This window comes from Hippocampus bargibanti, linkage group LG05, assembly GCF_051943395.1.
Source record: "Hippocampus bargibanti isolate YZ-2025 linkage group LG05, ASM5194339v1, whole genome shotgun sequence".
In the NCBI taxonomy this organism is placed as follows: Eukaryota; Metazoa; Chordata; class Actinopteri; order Syngnathiformes; family Syngnathidae; genus Hippocampus; species Hippocampus bargibanti.
The window spans coordinates 29,579,751-29,597,768 of record NC_142738.1 but is presented as its reverse complement, the minus strand read 5'-3'; the positions used below and the strand labels follow the sequence as shown (position 1 = coordinate 29,597,768).

General features: G+C 41.4%; 1 protein-coding gene across 3 annotated transcripts in view; it reads left to right on the top strand.

The window, feature by feature from the left end:
- The window catches only part of aass (aminoadipate-semialdehyde synthase), a 50,651-nt gene that overhangs the window by 19,026 nt on the left and 13,607 nt on the right, over positions 1–18,018 (top strand). For all 3 annotated transcript variants that reach the window (XM_088995602.1, XM_088995604.1, XM_088995603.1), the window contains exons 11-13: positions 4,566–4,677; positions 4,762–4,821; positions 16,809–16,876. In XM_088995602.1, the coding sequence (XP_088851728.1) occupies positions 4,566–4,677; positions 4,762–4,821; positions 16,809–16,876 (240 nt within the window). The remainder of the gene's footprint in view (positions 1–4,565; positions 4,678–4,761; positions 4,822–16,808; positions 16,877–18,018) is intronic.

Genomic DNA, 18,018 nt, shown 5'->3' with positions numbered 1-18,018 from the left:
CTATACTGCATATAAGAAGACTACGGTATGTTTCAGAAGCTATTGCAGCAGTAATGAAAGATGTGAACTCTGCGACACCGTTTTTATAGTGCTCGAGGATTACAGTGCAAGACACGAAAGCTGGTCATGTGTAACTGGATTTAAATATTCACTTCACTAATTGCCCCCTGATTGCTTTGAAGTTTAAACTGTAATCACCTTTTTCACGAATTCAATAGTTTAGAATTGTTCTCGTGGATAGTAAAGTTCAAACTGTAATGCTACCTGTTTCAATAATTCAATTGTTCGTGCGGATCTTATCTCCATCACTTCACGAGCTTCACAACTCCAATTTGTACCTGCATGCGTCCCTTGTGTGTTTACTACTGTTGTAGATTTACTTATCATATTAATCTTTAAGATACAAGTGTATTGATTTATTTCAAACAAGAGATTGCTTCTTTGATCAAGAAATACCATAAGTTTACTTTCATAATTTATCATTAAAGCTAGTGCCAAGAATATTGAACACATCTGAAAACACTAAGTCTATTCACTGAATCTTCCCTCTAAATTATACAAATATTTACTCCTTAACGTCAAAAGATTGATTAATACTTACCTCATACTAATTACCATCCGTCGGTGGAAAAGCCGAAACGGTGTTAGCCGAAAATCAAACAATACGCCGTTTACAGATTTCACTAATGGTGGTATTGAAATCCTTAAAGGACAATCAACGTCACTTTTGTGGTTCCTAACTGACATCAGAAAAACGTTTTATAGCATCTAAAATACCCAAAACACGCAGTATGATATTTTTTGTCAAATGCAAAACACCAATAAAAATGACTTAAAGTGTCTAAAAAGTACTTCAATTTGAAACCGGATGTGGCCAGTTTCAGAAGGGCCTCATGTTCGTGGTGTCACGGCAAGACATCTTGCCTTACTCGAGAATCAAAACAATGGCTTCAGATTCGGAGAATATGCTTTCTGGTTACTCATCCAGTTATATGATTCAAATAGTTCTGAAGAAGAAAGCATACATGTTTGCAATCGATTAAAGAATTTGTTCCGTGTCATTTTGAGGCATCGGGTGGGAAATGTCGCACCCAAAAAAGGCAGAACATGGCGACAAAGCCGTGTAGGGAATTAATCAGCCTGTTTCCACAGGCTAATTAATTCCTTACATGGGAGCTTTGTCGCCCTCTTCTGCCTCTTTTTGGTCCTACATGACGCAGTACAGCAAAATGCATTGACATGATGGAAGGACTGCTACAATATGTCCTTTTTTCGGTCAGGGGCGTTCCGTCAGTGACGTAACGTACGGACTCGTCACCAACTCAAAAACAAGACTTTCTGAATATTCAGCGCGAGTCTTAAAACGTAAAATATAGCTATATGCGATGGAAACTTTGTAAAATACGCTCAGTAGAAGTCATTTGAAGACATTTTACAAATTATGAACACAACTTTTCCAAAGACGTCGGTTGTCCTTTAAGCAAATATTGATTCAGATTTAAGCTGCTTTTGTATCGATATAAGCAGACCAAATTGGCTGGCGGGAGATGAAAAGGGCATCGTAGTAACCAGATTATCGTACTAACTGGGTATCGTACTAACCGGAACTAATTTTACCATAAAAGACTATAAATTTGCTGGGAAATGAAAATAGTATCATAATAAGCAGTACTATCAATATAACAAGACTTTACTGTATTATTATTATTATTATTATTAATAATATTGTTATTATTATTATTTGGTCTGGAAAATGGATGGATTAATAGTAGTTTTATGTATTGATGGATTTATATATATTTATATATATGTGTATGTATTTATTTATTTATTCACTCATTTATTTATCAGAATCAGAATCATCTTTATTGCCAAGTATGTAGAACACACAAGGAATTTGTTTCCGGTAGAACACGCTGCACTAGTATCGTCGTCCAAAAAAAAAAAATGCTAAGTGGCACTATACAGTTCCATTTTGGCTACTGTTGAAAGAGTTCAAAGAGTTAATGGCTTGGGGGAAGAAGCTGTTTAAATGTCTGCTGGATTTGGTGCGCATGGATCGGTAGCGCCTGCCTGAGGGGAGTAGCTGGAAAAGGTGGTGGGCAGGGTGCGGAGGGTCCAGTAGGATTTTCCGCGCCCTAGTTTGGATTCTTGCAGTGTGCAAGTCCTCGAGAGTGGGTAGGGCGGTGCCAATGATTTTTTTCGCCGTCCTAACTGTCCGTTATACGTTTATTTTATTATAATTTCATATTATTATTCATCCGAGGAAAGCCTACATGTTTGCAATCGATTAAAGAAGTCCTTCCGTGTCATTTTGAGGCATCTGGACTGCAATGTAGCATCCCAGAAAAGAGGCAGAAAATGGCGACCAGCTCCATTGAGGCCGTTTCCACAGGCTAATAAATTCTTTCCATGGAGCTTGGTCGCCCTCTTCTGGCGGCTTTTTGGAGCAACATGAGGTTTTCAGACCAAACAACTACAGCAAAATACATTGACGTGATGGAAGGACTGCTACGATGTGTCTTTTTTTCGGTCAGGGGCGTTCCTTCAGTGACGTCACGTACGGACTCGTCACCAACTCAAAAACAAGACCGGAATATTCAGCGCGAGTCTTAAACCGTAAAATATAGCTATATGCGGTGGAATCTTTGTAAAATACGCCCAGTAGAAGTAATTTGAAGACATTTTACAAATTATGGACACAACTTGTCCGGAGACGTCGGTTGTTCTTTAACTTGCTAACTGTAGCTTGCTGTCACTAATTCTATTATTCTGCAGCCGAGGAGTCGCAAGAAGAATCTCTAATCACCAGCGCCCCGTGTCATGAGGCAGGAGAACTGTGTGCCTCACCTATGCAGTTTTGATAAAAATAAAATAAACACTGCAGTACAGTGTTTATAATGTACAGTGACTGTACATTATATACGCCAGCTAAACTGTAGAAATTTAGTTCATATACTAAAAGCTTTTGAACACTTTAATAGCGATATGCAGAGGGACAGCAATGCGGTCTCACTGCAGAGCAAGCCACCAGTTCGCATAGTGATTGCGCAATCCATGGTGAGGCTCAGCCGGCTGCTGCCTCACCACTCGTCTCCACTTAATATTTGAACGGTAAATGTGAAAATTCAGCGATTTTGAAAAAAAAATCCAAAATGGTGAAGTTAAATGGAAAAGACCGTTAAAGTACAAATCACTAAATAAATATAACTGTTTAATTTATTTTGTCATTTGATATTTCCATGATGACAGGTGAGGCACAGCCTCCCCTGCCTCCCCTGACTGCACGTCACTGATATCATATCATATATCATATCATATTTGGTCTGGAAATGGATGGATAATAGTTTTATGTATTCATGTATTTATATTATATTTTTGGTTTATTTTATTATTTCATATAATAGTAATAAGTAATACTACTACTACTACTAATAATAATAATTATATTATATTATATATAATAATAATAATTATTATTATTATTATCCATCCAGCTTCTGCCGCTTGTCCGGGTTCAGATTATTTATGTATTCATTCATTTATTTATACTTTTATTTTATTATTTAATTATTATTTATAATAATAATTATTATTATTGTTATGCATTTTTCCCCAAAGAAGGAGGGATGAACAGGGTGCATTTGAAATTGTACTAAATAGGGTTAACAGGAACTAAATCAAAGCCATCAGAACAAAAAGGTCCAAAGTAAGCCATGACTGAAAATAATAATAATAATAATACATTTCATTTTAAGCACCTTTGTTACGATGTTACAAGTGTTGGGAGGAAGTGAGTTCCAGAGTTTGGGGGCAGAGCAGCTGAAAGCTCTGTCCCTCATTGTGCTGAGACGGGTGGGGGTGCGGGAAGAGGATCTGAGGGAACGAGAGGAAATAGAAATTTGAATAATAATAATACATTTCATTTCTAAGCACCTTTCAAAACTCTCAAGGTACTGTTACAGTCACAGGATCAGTTTTTCTGCGGGTGAGCAGCGGCAGCCACATGCGCCAGCGTTCACTCAACCCAGAAGTAACTCAAATAGATAGAAAGCTAGCTATCTAGCTAATAGATAGCCAGCTAGACAGTTGGCTAACTAGCCATATAGCTAATAAATACATAGAAACAAATACATAGCCAGCTACATAGCTAGCTAGCCAGATAGCTAATAGATAGCAAATGGATAGCATCTATTTGCTATCCATAGTTGTATTAGGTTCATCCTGTCTACTTGATTTCATCAGTGTCCTACACTCTGACAAAGGCGGAAGTAGACGGCGAAACATGTCAGGTATTTGAACACCCACAATACACTGTCTGTAAGATAAGAATCTGTTTTAAATTGGATATTTGCTATCCAATTGCTATCTATTTGCTAGCTAGGTAGCACAAAGCTAACGGTGTAGTTGTTATTAGCAAAGACCAAAGTGTTTTAGCCTCCACCGTGTAGCTAACAGCTAGCGCTGTTGATGTTGATTAGTCAAGGGCTAATTCCTATTTTGTCCTTTCTTGGGTAAATAGTTGCAGTTGTCAACGAAATGTCAATGTGTCTTTTGTGCCTCAGCGTGGAAGGTCACGGCATCCTGATGTGCTCCATCGACAACCTCCCGGCTCAGCTGCCCATCGAGGCCACCGAGTATTTTGGCGACCGTCTCTTTCCGTACATTTGGGAAATGGTGAGCGGAAAAAAAAAGTGCTCCGGGGGGTGCTGCCGTCTGCTACGTCGGAAGCGACAAACGCTGCTTTGGATTCTTCCACAGCTCCTCTCAGACGCCAGAAGACCTCTGGAACAGGAAGACTTCAGCCCGCAAGTCCGAGACGTAAGTCATTCCGTCTGTGTAAACTGTCAGTCGTACAGGAATGGTCCATCGATGAAAAGGTTTCTTCAGCCGTCATCTGTACTTCTTTGAACTGCTCTCCCAGTGCTCGGTGTCGAGTTGCTGGCGTTGTGCTTTTCAACGGCAAATTTGTATTTGGCTAACTTGCGTTTGTTTTCCGATGCTCCACATTTTATTTTTCAAACTTGTCAAGCAGGTTCTGTTTGTTTTCAAAAAGTGACACAATTTACTTCCCCACCAAATAGTTTGTGTATCTCCATAGAAGTTGCATAAAGCATCCATAAGTCTTTTTAATGTTAAGCAGATTCTTTACTTACAGACACCTACACTGTCTGTAAGTAAAGAATCTGCTTAACATTAGATATGAAGTAGACAGAATGAACTTAGTACAACGAACATTAGTCTTTTTATTTTGAAAGGTAAAAAAAATACTATAAATCACTGGTGTCAAAGTCAAGGCCCGCGGGCCAAATCCGGCCCGCCACATCATTTTTTCGGCCCGCGAAAGCAAACCAAACTTGTTAAATTCCATGATGATTACTAAAATCTGAGCCAAAATGTCATATTTTTGGATGTCAACCACAATAAAAGTCTTTATTCTTGACTTCAGATTTGAAAACGAGTTATTCATTAATTTGCTGTGTGCTCAATATGTAATATTTGAAGGGATTTAAACATTCTAATGGGTTCCCCAAATTCTTAACGGCCCTCGAGAGGAAACCACAACTACAATGCGGCCCGCGGCAAAAAATGACTTTGACACCCCTGCTATAAATGATGAAAAGTTTTCTTCAGCCTTCATCTGTACTTTTTTGAAGGTGTCGGACATTTCGCCTCTTATCTAAGAAGCTTCGTCAGCAAACTAAATTCTTACTGGTCGTTTCGGCCCTATATATAACCCTATTGTCCAGACGTGGCGGTGCCGGACTCTGCTATGATTGGTCCCTGCTCTCAGGTTGGGGGGAGCAGAGGACTAATCCCTGCGGCTCAACTGATTGCTTCTATTGTCCTGACTGACGACTGGCCTGATTGCTCATTTTGCCCCAGAATCATCTCATCATCACAACTAAGCCGATGTTGCCTAAACAGTCTATTGCGGTGGTCCCCAACCTTTTTTGCGCCACACACCGTTTTAATGTCTGACAATATTTTCACGGACCGGCGGATAAATACAACAAAATAAAATGATACGACAGGGATGGAAACTGTTTTCTTCTTTCTTTTAAATATAATAATAAACATGAATCCATTGTGGTAATTTTTAATTTTTCAAAATAAAACATAGTTCGGACTCACATAATAAATAAAACGGAAATTATGTAAATTATTCATTCCTTCTGCGCAGCCCGGTACCAAATGACCCATGGACCGGTACTGGTCCGCGGCCCGGGGTTTGGGGACCTCTGGTCTATTGTACGAACGATCCAAATTGAACCTCACCCCACCATTACGGTTAAGGGAAGGATTTTGCTGTTTTATGAAAATAGCTTCTTTTACTCCAAAGCTTCTTGGATAAGAGGCGAAACGTCCGACACCTTCAAAGAAGTACAGATGACGGCTGAAGAACATTTTCATCATTGAGAGTATTTTTTTTTACCTTTCAAAATAAAATGACTTATGGATGCTTTATGCAACTTTTATGGAGAGACGCACTATTTGGGGAGGTAAATTGTGTCACTTTTTGAAAACAAACAGAACCTGCTTGACAAGTTTGAAAAATAAAATGTGGAGCATCGGAAAACAAACGCAAGTTAGCCAAATGCAAATTTGCAGTTGAAAAGCACAACGCCAGCAACTCGGCACCGAGCACTAGGATTAGCAGTGGAGGGGGTGTCGCCGAGGGGGTACACGTGTTCCCTCTGCGCCACCTAATCTGCACGGCTGCTTCGGCGTGATTAATCCCCACATGACACGAGGGCGTGCGTTTTGTGGAGATGACGGACATGGTGCCGCGCCACCCTCCCCCCAAAAAAAAACACGCCGGACATGATTTGATTGCAAGATTGCTTTTTTTTCATTTTTTTGGACAACAAAATGAGGGAGAAAGCGGGATGTCATTTTCACCAAATGTGGCCGCGCGTGTGTTTTTGTGTACAGTACATATTTTGTGTACGGTACATATGTGTCTATTGCTCTGTATATATATATATATATATATATATATATATATATATACTACGGTGCCTCGACTGGGATCACCACCTTATTGTGGTGAGGCACTTTGCGCGTCTCCATGACCCCGAGAGCTATGTCGGATGGAGTCTTGTACTCCACCATATAAGGGGGCAGGTCATGGATGTGACTGGAAGCTTCTAGCTTTCTTCCTACTCAGGGGCGGTACAGGATTAATGCTCGTTGCGAAGATGGGATGAAGCAACATTGTCCTTCGGCAGCATCCTGTGCGTCTGAGCAGCCCTCTTCAGGGTCCGCACTGCTCACCCCTTATATGGGAAGGGTCTAGAAAAGGTGACCTAAACATTGCTTGTTCCACCACACCTGGGTGGCCCACCGCAGCCACCGAGGCATCCACCCTCTGCGGTCGAAAACGAAATATAATCAAACCCATGTGTCCGGTTAAAACTTCGTTTTCTCTCCTGGTTCGCGCATTGTCTGGAGTTCACTTGATAAAAATATCAGCAAGTACAATAGATGGTGGACAAACATCTACTTTATTCTAATGAGGCAGAGAAAGCACTTCTCCTCTCGGTGGGACGAAGACATGAGCACAAGAGCACAAAGAAAGCAAGAGAAGGCAAGAAAGCAAAAGAGAACGAGCTCCCGCTCCTACAAGTTTTTAAACTACAGAGTGGCGATCTGTTGTCCAATCAGTTGCGAACAAGTCGACCTTTCCCGTCCAATCGGTTACGAGCAATTCAGTGTTGGGCGGGTCTTAGATTGAAGTTGGAGCCGCTGCCTTTTTTCCTTCCACGGCTATTGTACTAATAAGACTGATAGTTTTATTTAACTAAATTAGACTGAAATTAAACGTGCACAATTCATAATATATACTAAGCTAAACATGAAAAAACATATGTTTACTTAATATAAACATGAAATAACGTAATATGTTTACTAATGTGCATAAACACTCTATCATTCCCTCCTGTTGTACATTTAAACATCAGTTCATACATTTCCAAAAGATTTCATGCATGCACGTCATACTAATTGCACAGGGAACCATTCTAATCTCATCTATCCAACGTCTAATATTATTTAACTTACCATGGAGAAGGCGAAAAACCTCTATCACAATTTTGCTGCTGTGATATATAACCTCTCCATTTTTTGGGGGTTTTTAATGAGGAAAACTCCTTCTCGGCTCTCCGTTTTCTTTTTTTGCTTTTGTTCTTTGGAGCAACCACTCTCTGGCCATGGTGTACTATCCCTAGCTACAACACTGGGTCCCCTTCACGCATTTGTTGATACAAAACCTTTGCGTAATTCACCTGAGAATTAGTTATCATATTCATTAGCATTGTTCTTAAGCATGGAATAATACAACCAATGACTAAGAAAATAAGTACAATCACAATTGCGAATGGGATAAACAGTCTGAGCAAAGTCTTATACCAAGAGCCCCCAAAGAGCCCGTCAAAGATCCACGGTTGATCAGGCCGGTGATCTTTGGCCATGGCATCTCTGAGATCCCTGACAACAGACAGAGCATCAGTCATGTTTATGGAATTCGCTTCTTCGGGTATGTACGTACAACAAGTATCACCCACCATAGCACAGACGCCCCCTTGTGGCGCGGTCAAAAGGTCCAAAACCATTCTATTTTGCAGCACCATTTGTCTAATTGCTGCAATTTCAGTGTTTTGCATTTCATCTACTTCCAAACTGGCGTTTACAAACACTTGAAACCTGTAGTCAATTGTTTCAATTCGTAGCATGTTTTTAGCTACTCCAATTTGTGGAAAAAGAGCTAACATTACCTTACTTCCCGTGCTATGGTGTTTGAATTGTTCTGGAACATCAGTTCCCCAGATCGAATCGTGGGGCTTAAACGACACTCTTCTTTTCACATGATGGTGTGCTGGACGACTGGTAATGATGAAAGTATTGTCAGTCACAGTAACAGGTGCGCACATACCGTAGGCTTTCGGAGGAATAAAAGAATATACTTTCCAACCACATAACCACCAAAGATGTGAAGATACAGGTAAAATGGTGACATTGGTGTTTAACGGTAGCACGTATAAACATCTATTCTCATCTATAAAACCTAGATTTTGACCTGTACCGTACATTGCAACGCATACTGGTAATCGCAATCCGCTCTCGGTCATAACCTGATTTTCAGTTTCCAAAATGGTATCCAAACTTGGAACAATCTCTCCTCTCGAAGCATTGCGAAGAACTGGAAAATGTTGATCAGGTTTATGCGAAGATATTAACATATACGCAGCTCGAGCCATTTTATCTCCAAATACCTTTGAATGCACTCTTTGTTGCGTTACAGAATGTGGCATAAAAGAACAACCAAAGCAATTACTTTTCCTATTTTGTTTAGCAATTAATGTAGCATAACGATACCACGTGTTTGATAACAACGGATTCCAGTCATGTTTTTCTCCTGCAAATGGTTGATATAATGCGTCCATGACATCTGAATTTTGGGCTTTTTTGTCAGGTGTTTCCATCCAGGCTGTCGGTTTGATGTGCGGTTTGCGCTGGAAAGGCGATGTCACGACTGGTGTTGTCAAAGATGACATCATGCATATAGTTACAGGAAAACCAGTGTGATGTTCACGAAAATCAGGACAGAGTCTCAAGTCCATGCATCCCGCAACCTTGTGGGTTACGATAACGAGTTGGATATCTGTCATTGTGCCAGTTCCAGTTCCTAACCAGTTCCCTTGAGTTATCTTTCTGACAATTCGTTTTGCTTCTTGGGCACAGCTATTTTGAACCCATTTTGTTTTGGGCTCAGAATGGACCACAACTGGGTCCCAACCAGTGGTCCAAGTCTTCCCTGACTTGATACGAGCGTACCAAGAACCATGAGGGTAATCACTTCCCGTTTGTCGTGCTTCGTTCCTGAGGATGTTAAGAGGAAATGAGATGATTCCTGCATCTTGTAGTGGCAAGCAGGCTACAGGATGTGCCATGCTAGGGCACTTTTCTGTCATCGTTGGTTGCAATGGTGGAGTCTGGCAGGCTGATGGAATGGGAGGCTTTACGTGCGTCATCTGGATTGCCTCCACTAATTCATACAGCAAGATGATGTGGACCAAACCCATGGCTATTGAGTGGTTTGGCTCCGTCTCTCTTCCACCTGCTCCGGATCTGGTTGGTGAACGATTTTGCAGTGGCTTTGATGCACCCAGGTGGATCTCTCGGCGATTTTGATGGCAGTTGGCGTTGTTATCAGCACGGTGAATGGCCCCTCCCACTTTGGTGCCGACCTTGATCAGCGCCTTCGGGGAGCCCAGCAGCCTCTCTGTTCCTGCAAAGGGAACACAGGACTGCGGCAGTACATGTGCTGTGGACCTCTTTGTTGTTGTACAACATTTCACACAACCATTTTGCCAACAAAGCGCCTGGATCTGAATTATTCTTTTAGAATAAAATGCAACTGGTCTCAGCTTTTGTCCATGCTTTTGTAACAGGACTGAAGTCATGTATTTGTCTTTGCAGTCAACTGTTTGAACAAAAGGTTTGTCATAGTCAGGTAAAGCTAAGACGCTAATGTTTGCTATCAAATTTTTTAATTCTGTAAATGCTTTACTGCCCTCTTCGGTCCACTGAATAGAGTCTTTCAGTGCCATTTCGTCTTGGTATATAAGTGTCAATAATGGTTGGGTAACTTGTGCATAATGCGGAATCCAAGTTCTGCAATAATTGCACAGTCCCAAAAACGTCATCATCTGTTTTTTCGTCTTAGGTCGAGGAATCTGCAAAATTGTCTGTTTTCTCTTAGTTGTCAACTCTCTTCCCTTTCTTGACAAAAGATGTCCTAAGAAAACTACTTCTTGTTGACAGAACTGCAATTTATCCAAAGAAGCTTTGTTACCTGTATTCGCTAAATATTGGAACAAAGCTATTGATACAGTCTTGTTCTCATCTTCAGTCGGTGAAGCAATTAAGATGTCGTCAACATACAAAAGAATCTGAGAAGATTCAGGATGTTTAAAATCAGCAATACACGAAGACATTTCCTGTGAAAAAATTGTAGGACTATCTGTAAACCCTTGTGGTAATCTTGTATATGTATATTTTTTCCCATTAAATGTAAATCCGAACCAATGACGTGAATTTTTGTGTAACGGAATGGAGAAAAAGGCATTGCTCAAATCAATCACTGTAAACCATTTTTTGTCAGGTTTTAAACTGTTCAATAATGTGTGCGGGTCTGGCACACACGGAGCACGTGATTGTATGGATTTATTTACCTGTCGTAAATCATGCACCATTCTCCAAACTCCAGATTCCACTTTTTTAACAGGAAATATCGGTGTATTACATTCACAAGTTGGGTCTTCAATCAAAATACCAGCTTTCACCATATCCCGTATTACAGGGGTGATGCCAATAATAGCGTCCTGTTTTAATGGATATTGTTTAAGTCTTGGTCGATAAGTCGTTTTAGGCAATACTTCAACTGGTTTCGCTGTTTTAAGTAAGCCCACATCAGTTTTTCCCGATGACCAAAGGGTGGCAGGGACGTCTGGAAAGTCCTCCGCCCCTAAAGTGGCCATCAGTGATAATTCTAGTGAATCGACCTTTACTGGGTCCCCCATAGCGTCAACTACGAAGGACTCCAGAAAATTCACTTTTTTGGGTTTATACCCTTCTTCTGTTGGTATTAACGCTATTTGCAATTTTTGTAACAGGTCTCTCCCCAACAAATTTATAGGACACTCTCCACTCAAGACCATAGTGACCTTGTATGGACTTAGTCCCTCATCTAAAATTTTTATTGGTTTAGAAATCGGTAACAATGTCACTTTCCCATCTGCAGATACCACAGAAATTTGTTGTCGACTCGGAGTGACACCTGGAATGGTGTCTCTTAACACTGATCTGCATGCACCACTATCGCAAAGAAATTTGACATCCTTTTTCCCGATTTTTAGCCAATAATAAGGTTTTTCGTTTTCCGGTAAGGTTAAGGCAAACACATTAGTCAAATCCAAGATTTCAACTGGTTTTATTGATTCCCATTCCTCACTGTTGTGACTGTCGTCATCAGTGTTGAAATGGGGTTCCTCGCGTCAATCTGAATGTTTTGTTTTATGTCCTTCACCATATCGCGTATTATATGGTGGAGGTCTGTAAGATTTCCCATGTTTCCTTTTCGGTATAGGTTTCTTTTTGCAGTGGCGAGCCATATGCCCTACACTGCCACAACTGTAGCATCGATCATTGTGCGGCATCCGTCTCTTCATCCGATCCTGGTATAACACGTTCTCCATTATGTTACCCATGGTAGATGCCATCACATGTTCCATCGGCGAATCTGCACCATTTCCCCACTTTTTTCTCACCACTTCTTGGGCGTGTATTGCCCATTCCATGAGATCAACCAACCTTCCAGTCCGGTGTTGGACATAATGTTTGCGAATGAAATCTCCAATTTCCGGCGTCAAATTCTGCAAAAATGTTTGCTTGAATTGGTTGACATATATGGAATTCTCATCAGCAGATTCAGGAATACAGCAGTGGTTTCGAAAAACATTTTCCAAGCGTCCCCGAAAAATGTTAATATCTTCCCCACGTAACTGTCTACAATTCTGAATCAAGCCAAAGTTTGGTGTTTTCTTCCATAATGTTCGGATGTTTTCACAAACCAATCTTCGTTGGGTTGACGCTTCCTCGTACGTCATATTTGTTCCCATCGATGTTTTCCCAGTGAAGTCACCTTTCACCCGATTCCAATGGTGTCCCAAGCATCTCCTGAAAACCTTAAGTGTTTCTTGTCCATTCAACTGATAAGAAGCACATAACTCCTCAAAATTCTCAGTCCAACTTTCTGCATTTTCAACAACATTACCTAGTCCTTTACACGCCTCTGCAACATCACTGTCGCCCCATGGCCGATAAACCAAGATGGTTTGATCATGTATGCTTGAAGAATTAGGATTTGCTACCTGAATGAGTGGCAAAGCGTCACAGTCGCTTCCATTATTCATTTCAATTCCATTCAACTCTTCAAACGGATACAATTGTCCAGAACAATTTGCTTTGCTCCTCGTACGCGAAGAGACACAATCAGCGGCAATCTGATTTGCCATCTCAGGTTGTAATCCTCGTATTCCTCCAGTAGGGGTCATAAGCGCTCCATTCTGCTGGTCTGCCCAACAGACATTTGGAGTCATCACCTGGGGGGCCCACGCAGGGGGGCCCACCCGCCCCACAGGGGTTGAACAAATGGCGTCCTCCCCCTTCTTCAGCTCCGCGGAGGAGGAGGGGGGTCGTGGCGCCTCGACGGGGCAGCCCCCCGCCTCTCCCCCTCGCCTCCCGTGGGGGAGCCCTGGGGATTGAAACAATGGCCGCTCTCCATTTTCCACCAACTTTACATTGGGACGTGCAACAGACGAAGCCACAGTTTCATCGTCAGAGCCCACTTTGGAAGACATTGCAACTATCGCTTTCTCCTCTTTTTTCATCCGTTTGGCTTCCATTTCTCTCTCTCTGATTTTTGCTTGCGCAATCCAAGCTTCGCAGGCAATTATCTCGGCACGTATCTTTCCAAGAGATTTTTTCATCGCGGATGCTTCTTGAAGTTTCAATAGAAACAAAACTTCCTTCAGAGGCTGGAGTTGTAAAGAACCAGAGAACGTACTACAGTCCATCCATTTCTTGCAATAAAGTTCGCTACCTGGGAACTTTTTGGACATAAACTCTACGTCCCTATGAATTGGGGTCTTTTTAGAAAAAATAGCACCCATTTTCACGATTGCAACAACAAATTCCTTCTTCAACTATCACAAGAAAGGAAGCACACCTCGCGATGTTGATTCAAACCCAAGAACAAAGGGCGTGATTCGCGCCAGTCCTCAGCCAGGATGCGCGTTCACGCACACACACAAGGAATGCTCTTACGCACACACACACACACACCAACGGCTCAAATGACTTCGCCCCCACCCTTTCTTCTCTCCGAGACAAAGAACTTTCTCTGAGCCACGATGCTAGCATAGACAAACCAAGTTAAAAATGTATTTTTGATCTTATTTCTTTCCTCTCGACTCAGTACAATAGCAGCTGCCCTAAAACACTTCCGCTCTACAGACTAAAAGCGGTCCACCACACAAACTGAATCCCAGCTATCACCACCTTGTGAACAATATTCTTTCGCTGGAAAACTTCCGATTCACATTTCGGCGTGTGGATATTGTGTGCACCTTAATATGCACTCCTCCACCGGCACACGTATTCTCATTTGGCCACCTTGCCTAACGAAAATCGCTTCACACCGGTCCGTACATGAGTCAAGTGGAAAAGAGACTCTCTGGCCAGGAGGTCTCACAATGCATTCAAACAATGGCTGCTAGCTAGCGCGCTACTTACTTAGTGAACTTTTGAATGCTGCCGTGTAGTCCTTCAGCCAGAACGCGAGGAGCCCAACTGCCACCAGAAAGTTGTGATTCCTTCTGTCTCTCGCGTGGAGGATTTTCCGCGAACAGGCTTTAGTGAAGAACGAAAAAAAAACTTCGTTTCTTCCGTAGGTCGTCCCAATCAAAGCGCAGATTTGACGCGCATCTCAATGCGGGCCTCCCGTCGAAAAAATCATAAACGGGTCAATCGCCAAGAGCTTCTTTAGCTCCCGTCTCGCTTTGACTGGTCACCCAGGTTGTGGTCCTCGAGCAAAGGCTGGTCGACGTAGCACGGGTTTTTCGGCACCAATTAATGTCCGGTTAAAACTTCGTTTTCTCTCCTGGTTCGCGCATTGTCTGGAGTTCACTTGATAAAAATATCAGCAAGTACAATAGATGGTGGACAAACATCTACTTTATTCTAATGAGGCAGAGAAAGCACTTCTCCTCTCGGTGGGACGAAGACATGAGCACAAGAGCACAAAGAAAGCAAGAGAAGGCAAGAAAGCAAAAGAGAACGAGCTCCCGCTCCTACAAGTTTTTAAACTACAGAGTGGCGATCTGTTGTCCAATCAGTTGCGAACAAGTCGACCTTTCCCGTCCAATCGGTTACGAGCAATTCAGTGTTGGGCGGGTCTTAGATTGAAGTTGGAGCCGCTGCCTTTTTTCCTTCCACGGCTATTGTACTAATAAGACTGATAGTTTTATTTAACTAAATTAGACTGAAATTAAACGTGCACAATTCATAATATATACTAAGCTAAACATGAAAAAACATATGTTTACTTAATATAAACATGAAATAACGTAATATGTTTACTAATGTGCATAAACACTCTATCACCATGACTATGAACCTGGCTTCCTGGAATGTTCTTTTCGCACCCTCCTCGATGCTCGAGACGGGATGGAGAGACCTCGAAGACGAACTGCCCTCATCGCACATGAGCTCAGGAGGTACATCATCGATTTTGGCGCACTCAGTGAGACTCGGTTCTCTGGTGAGGATTCGATCATAGAAGTTGGTGAGGGCTACAACTTCTTCTGGAAGGGTCTCCCAAAGATGAGCGAAGACTCCATGGAGTTCCTCCTGACACTTTACCACCACCTTATCTGCAACATCTGGCAAAACGGGGCACTTCCTCAGGAACGGAAAGACAGCAACATAGTCACCATTTATAAAAAGGGGGGCGGGGGGGCAGGTGAGTCTGTGGCAACAGCCGTGGCATCTCCCTGCTTTCTGTTGCTGGCAAGATTCTTGAACAGTGAGACCTCAGTGTGTAAGGCGAAAAGTGTGTATCTCAAAAAAAAATTCTCATAGGAAACCATTAAAATGGGAATAATCCGTTCCCGGGTTTCCATAAAATATACTTTTCAACTAAATAAGCCTTAAAACTACGCACAACATACCTTATTCTATGTATAATAAATGTGCTATTGTATTGTAATGAAAGAAATACACTGCATTGTAGCATAAAGTCACTTTATTTACATTTGTGATGGTCATTGATGGCTTGATGGGATGGCGTTGGAGGTCGAAGGTCAAAGGGCATTGCTGTTTGGAAAGAGAGGCACAATACATGAGGACTGTAATTAAAGAAATAAACTGTGCTGTAAAATAAAGTTTTATTTGCCTTTTTGATGGTCGTTGATGGCTTATGGAAGGAGAGTCACCTTCCATAAGGACTGTTGGTAACTTAACCTCTGGTGCTGTTCGGTCGTGTGCTTCCGCCGAAGATCACTCTGCCAGCCATGGTGGGTGTGTATTATGAAAATAGTGCTTATTATAAGGTTTAATTTTTAGAAATTTGACGTTGCGTACCGGGACTGGGTCACTAAGTCACACAAACGCACACCTCGTTGGTGTTTTTTGATGATCTCCTTCTTCTGCTCAATCCTAATTTTCTTTGGTGACCTCTTAGGCTTAATACTAGCCTGTGGTGGGGTCTTCGCACCCCATCCCCCTTTCAAATAGCTGCAAATTTCCCCTTTGTGAGACGAATAAAGGTTTTCTGATTCTGATAATAGCAAAAGTACTCCTCTTGATAACAAACCATGTCTGCACTCAAAAAAAATGTGGTGACAAAAAAACTAGTCCGCTGTGTGGTTTGGTTCGTCCGCCAAAAACTAGTTTGTCAGCCAAGACCACATGCTCGCAAATTCTATGTTGGTAAGGCGAAATGTTCGTAAGCCGAGGTATCACTTTATTTACTTTTAGTGGTGACTATTTTCTTGGTAATGGTGTGGTTGAAAATCATGTTGTTTTGTACATGGTTCTAAGTGTGTGCAGGTGCACGTTTGCGTCCGTGCGCAGATGCAGCGTGTTGTCACTTCGTTCCTGTTTGTTAGATGATTAAACAATGTAGGTCCACAAGTCCACAAGCGTGTGACGTTTTTTTTTTTGTTCTTTGGTTGAATATTTAGGCGGTGATCACGTCGAACGGAGTCCTGACGCCAAAGTTCGAGTACATCGAGAAGCTTCGAGAGCAGCGGTGAGATTTTTTTTTTTTTTAAATCTCACTCCAACCGCATTTCTTCATGTTTTTTCCATGTTCTGCTTTCTCTTTTTTTAAGTTCAATTCAAAATGGCAGACTACTTGTTAGCTTTAACCTCCAAAATGCCGTCAATCTTGTGGACATGTTCAACCAGGGCTTCTCTGGCAAAATAAAATTGCAGGGGAAGCTGTAGGGCACAGGTGTCAAAGTCAAGGCCCGCGGGCCAAATCCGGCCCGCCACATCATTTTTTTCGGCCCGCGAAAGCAAATCAAACTTGTTAAATTTGATGATGATTGCTAAAATCAGAGCAAAAATTTCATATTTTTGGATGTCAACCACAATAAAAGTCATTATTATTGACTTCAGATTTGAAAATGAGTTATTCATTAATTTGCTGTGTGCTCTATATTTAATATTTGAAGGGATTTAAACATTCTAATGGGTTCCTCAAATTCATAACGGCCCTCGAGAGGAAACCATAACTACAATGTGGCCCGCGGCAAAAAATGACTTTGACACCCCTGCTGTAGGGCTTTATTATTTTTTCAAAGACAGGACATTTTTAGGAGGTGCAATATGTATCACACAATGTTGTCATCTCGAGCAGAGGTCCCCAACCCCCGGGCCGCGGCCCGGTACCGGTCCATGGGTCATTTGGTACCGGGTCGCGCAGAAAGAATAAATAATTACCATCATTTCCGTTTTATTTATTATCTAAGTCTGAACTATATTTTATTTTGAAAAATGAAAATTACCAGATGACATTCGTCTATGACTTAATCTTGACGCATGTCAAAACGCTTGTCTCGATCACGTGATACATACCGCTAAAATTAGCCCACCGTTGTTGTATTTATCCAGTCCGTGAAAATATTGTCTGACATTAAACCAGTCCGTGGCGCAAAAAAAAGGTTGGGGACCACTGATCTTGAGGCCTTTCATTATTATTATTATTATTATTATTATATTGTTTTTATTTTATTTAATATTATTATTTTATTCTTATTGTTTTTATTCATTAATATTATTATTATTATTATTATTATTTCATTAGTATGTCATTATTAGTAGAGTAGTATTTATTCTTGTTATTACTATTTTATTGTACTACTGTACTTCTTTTATTTATTGTTTTTG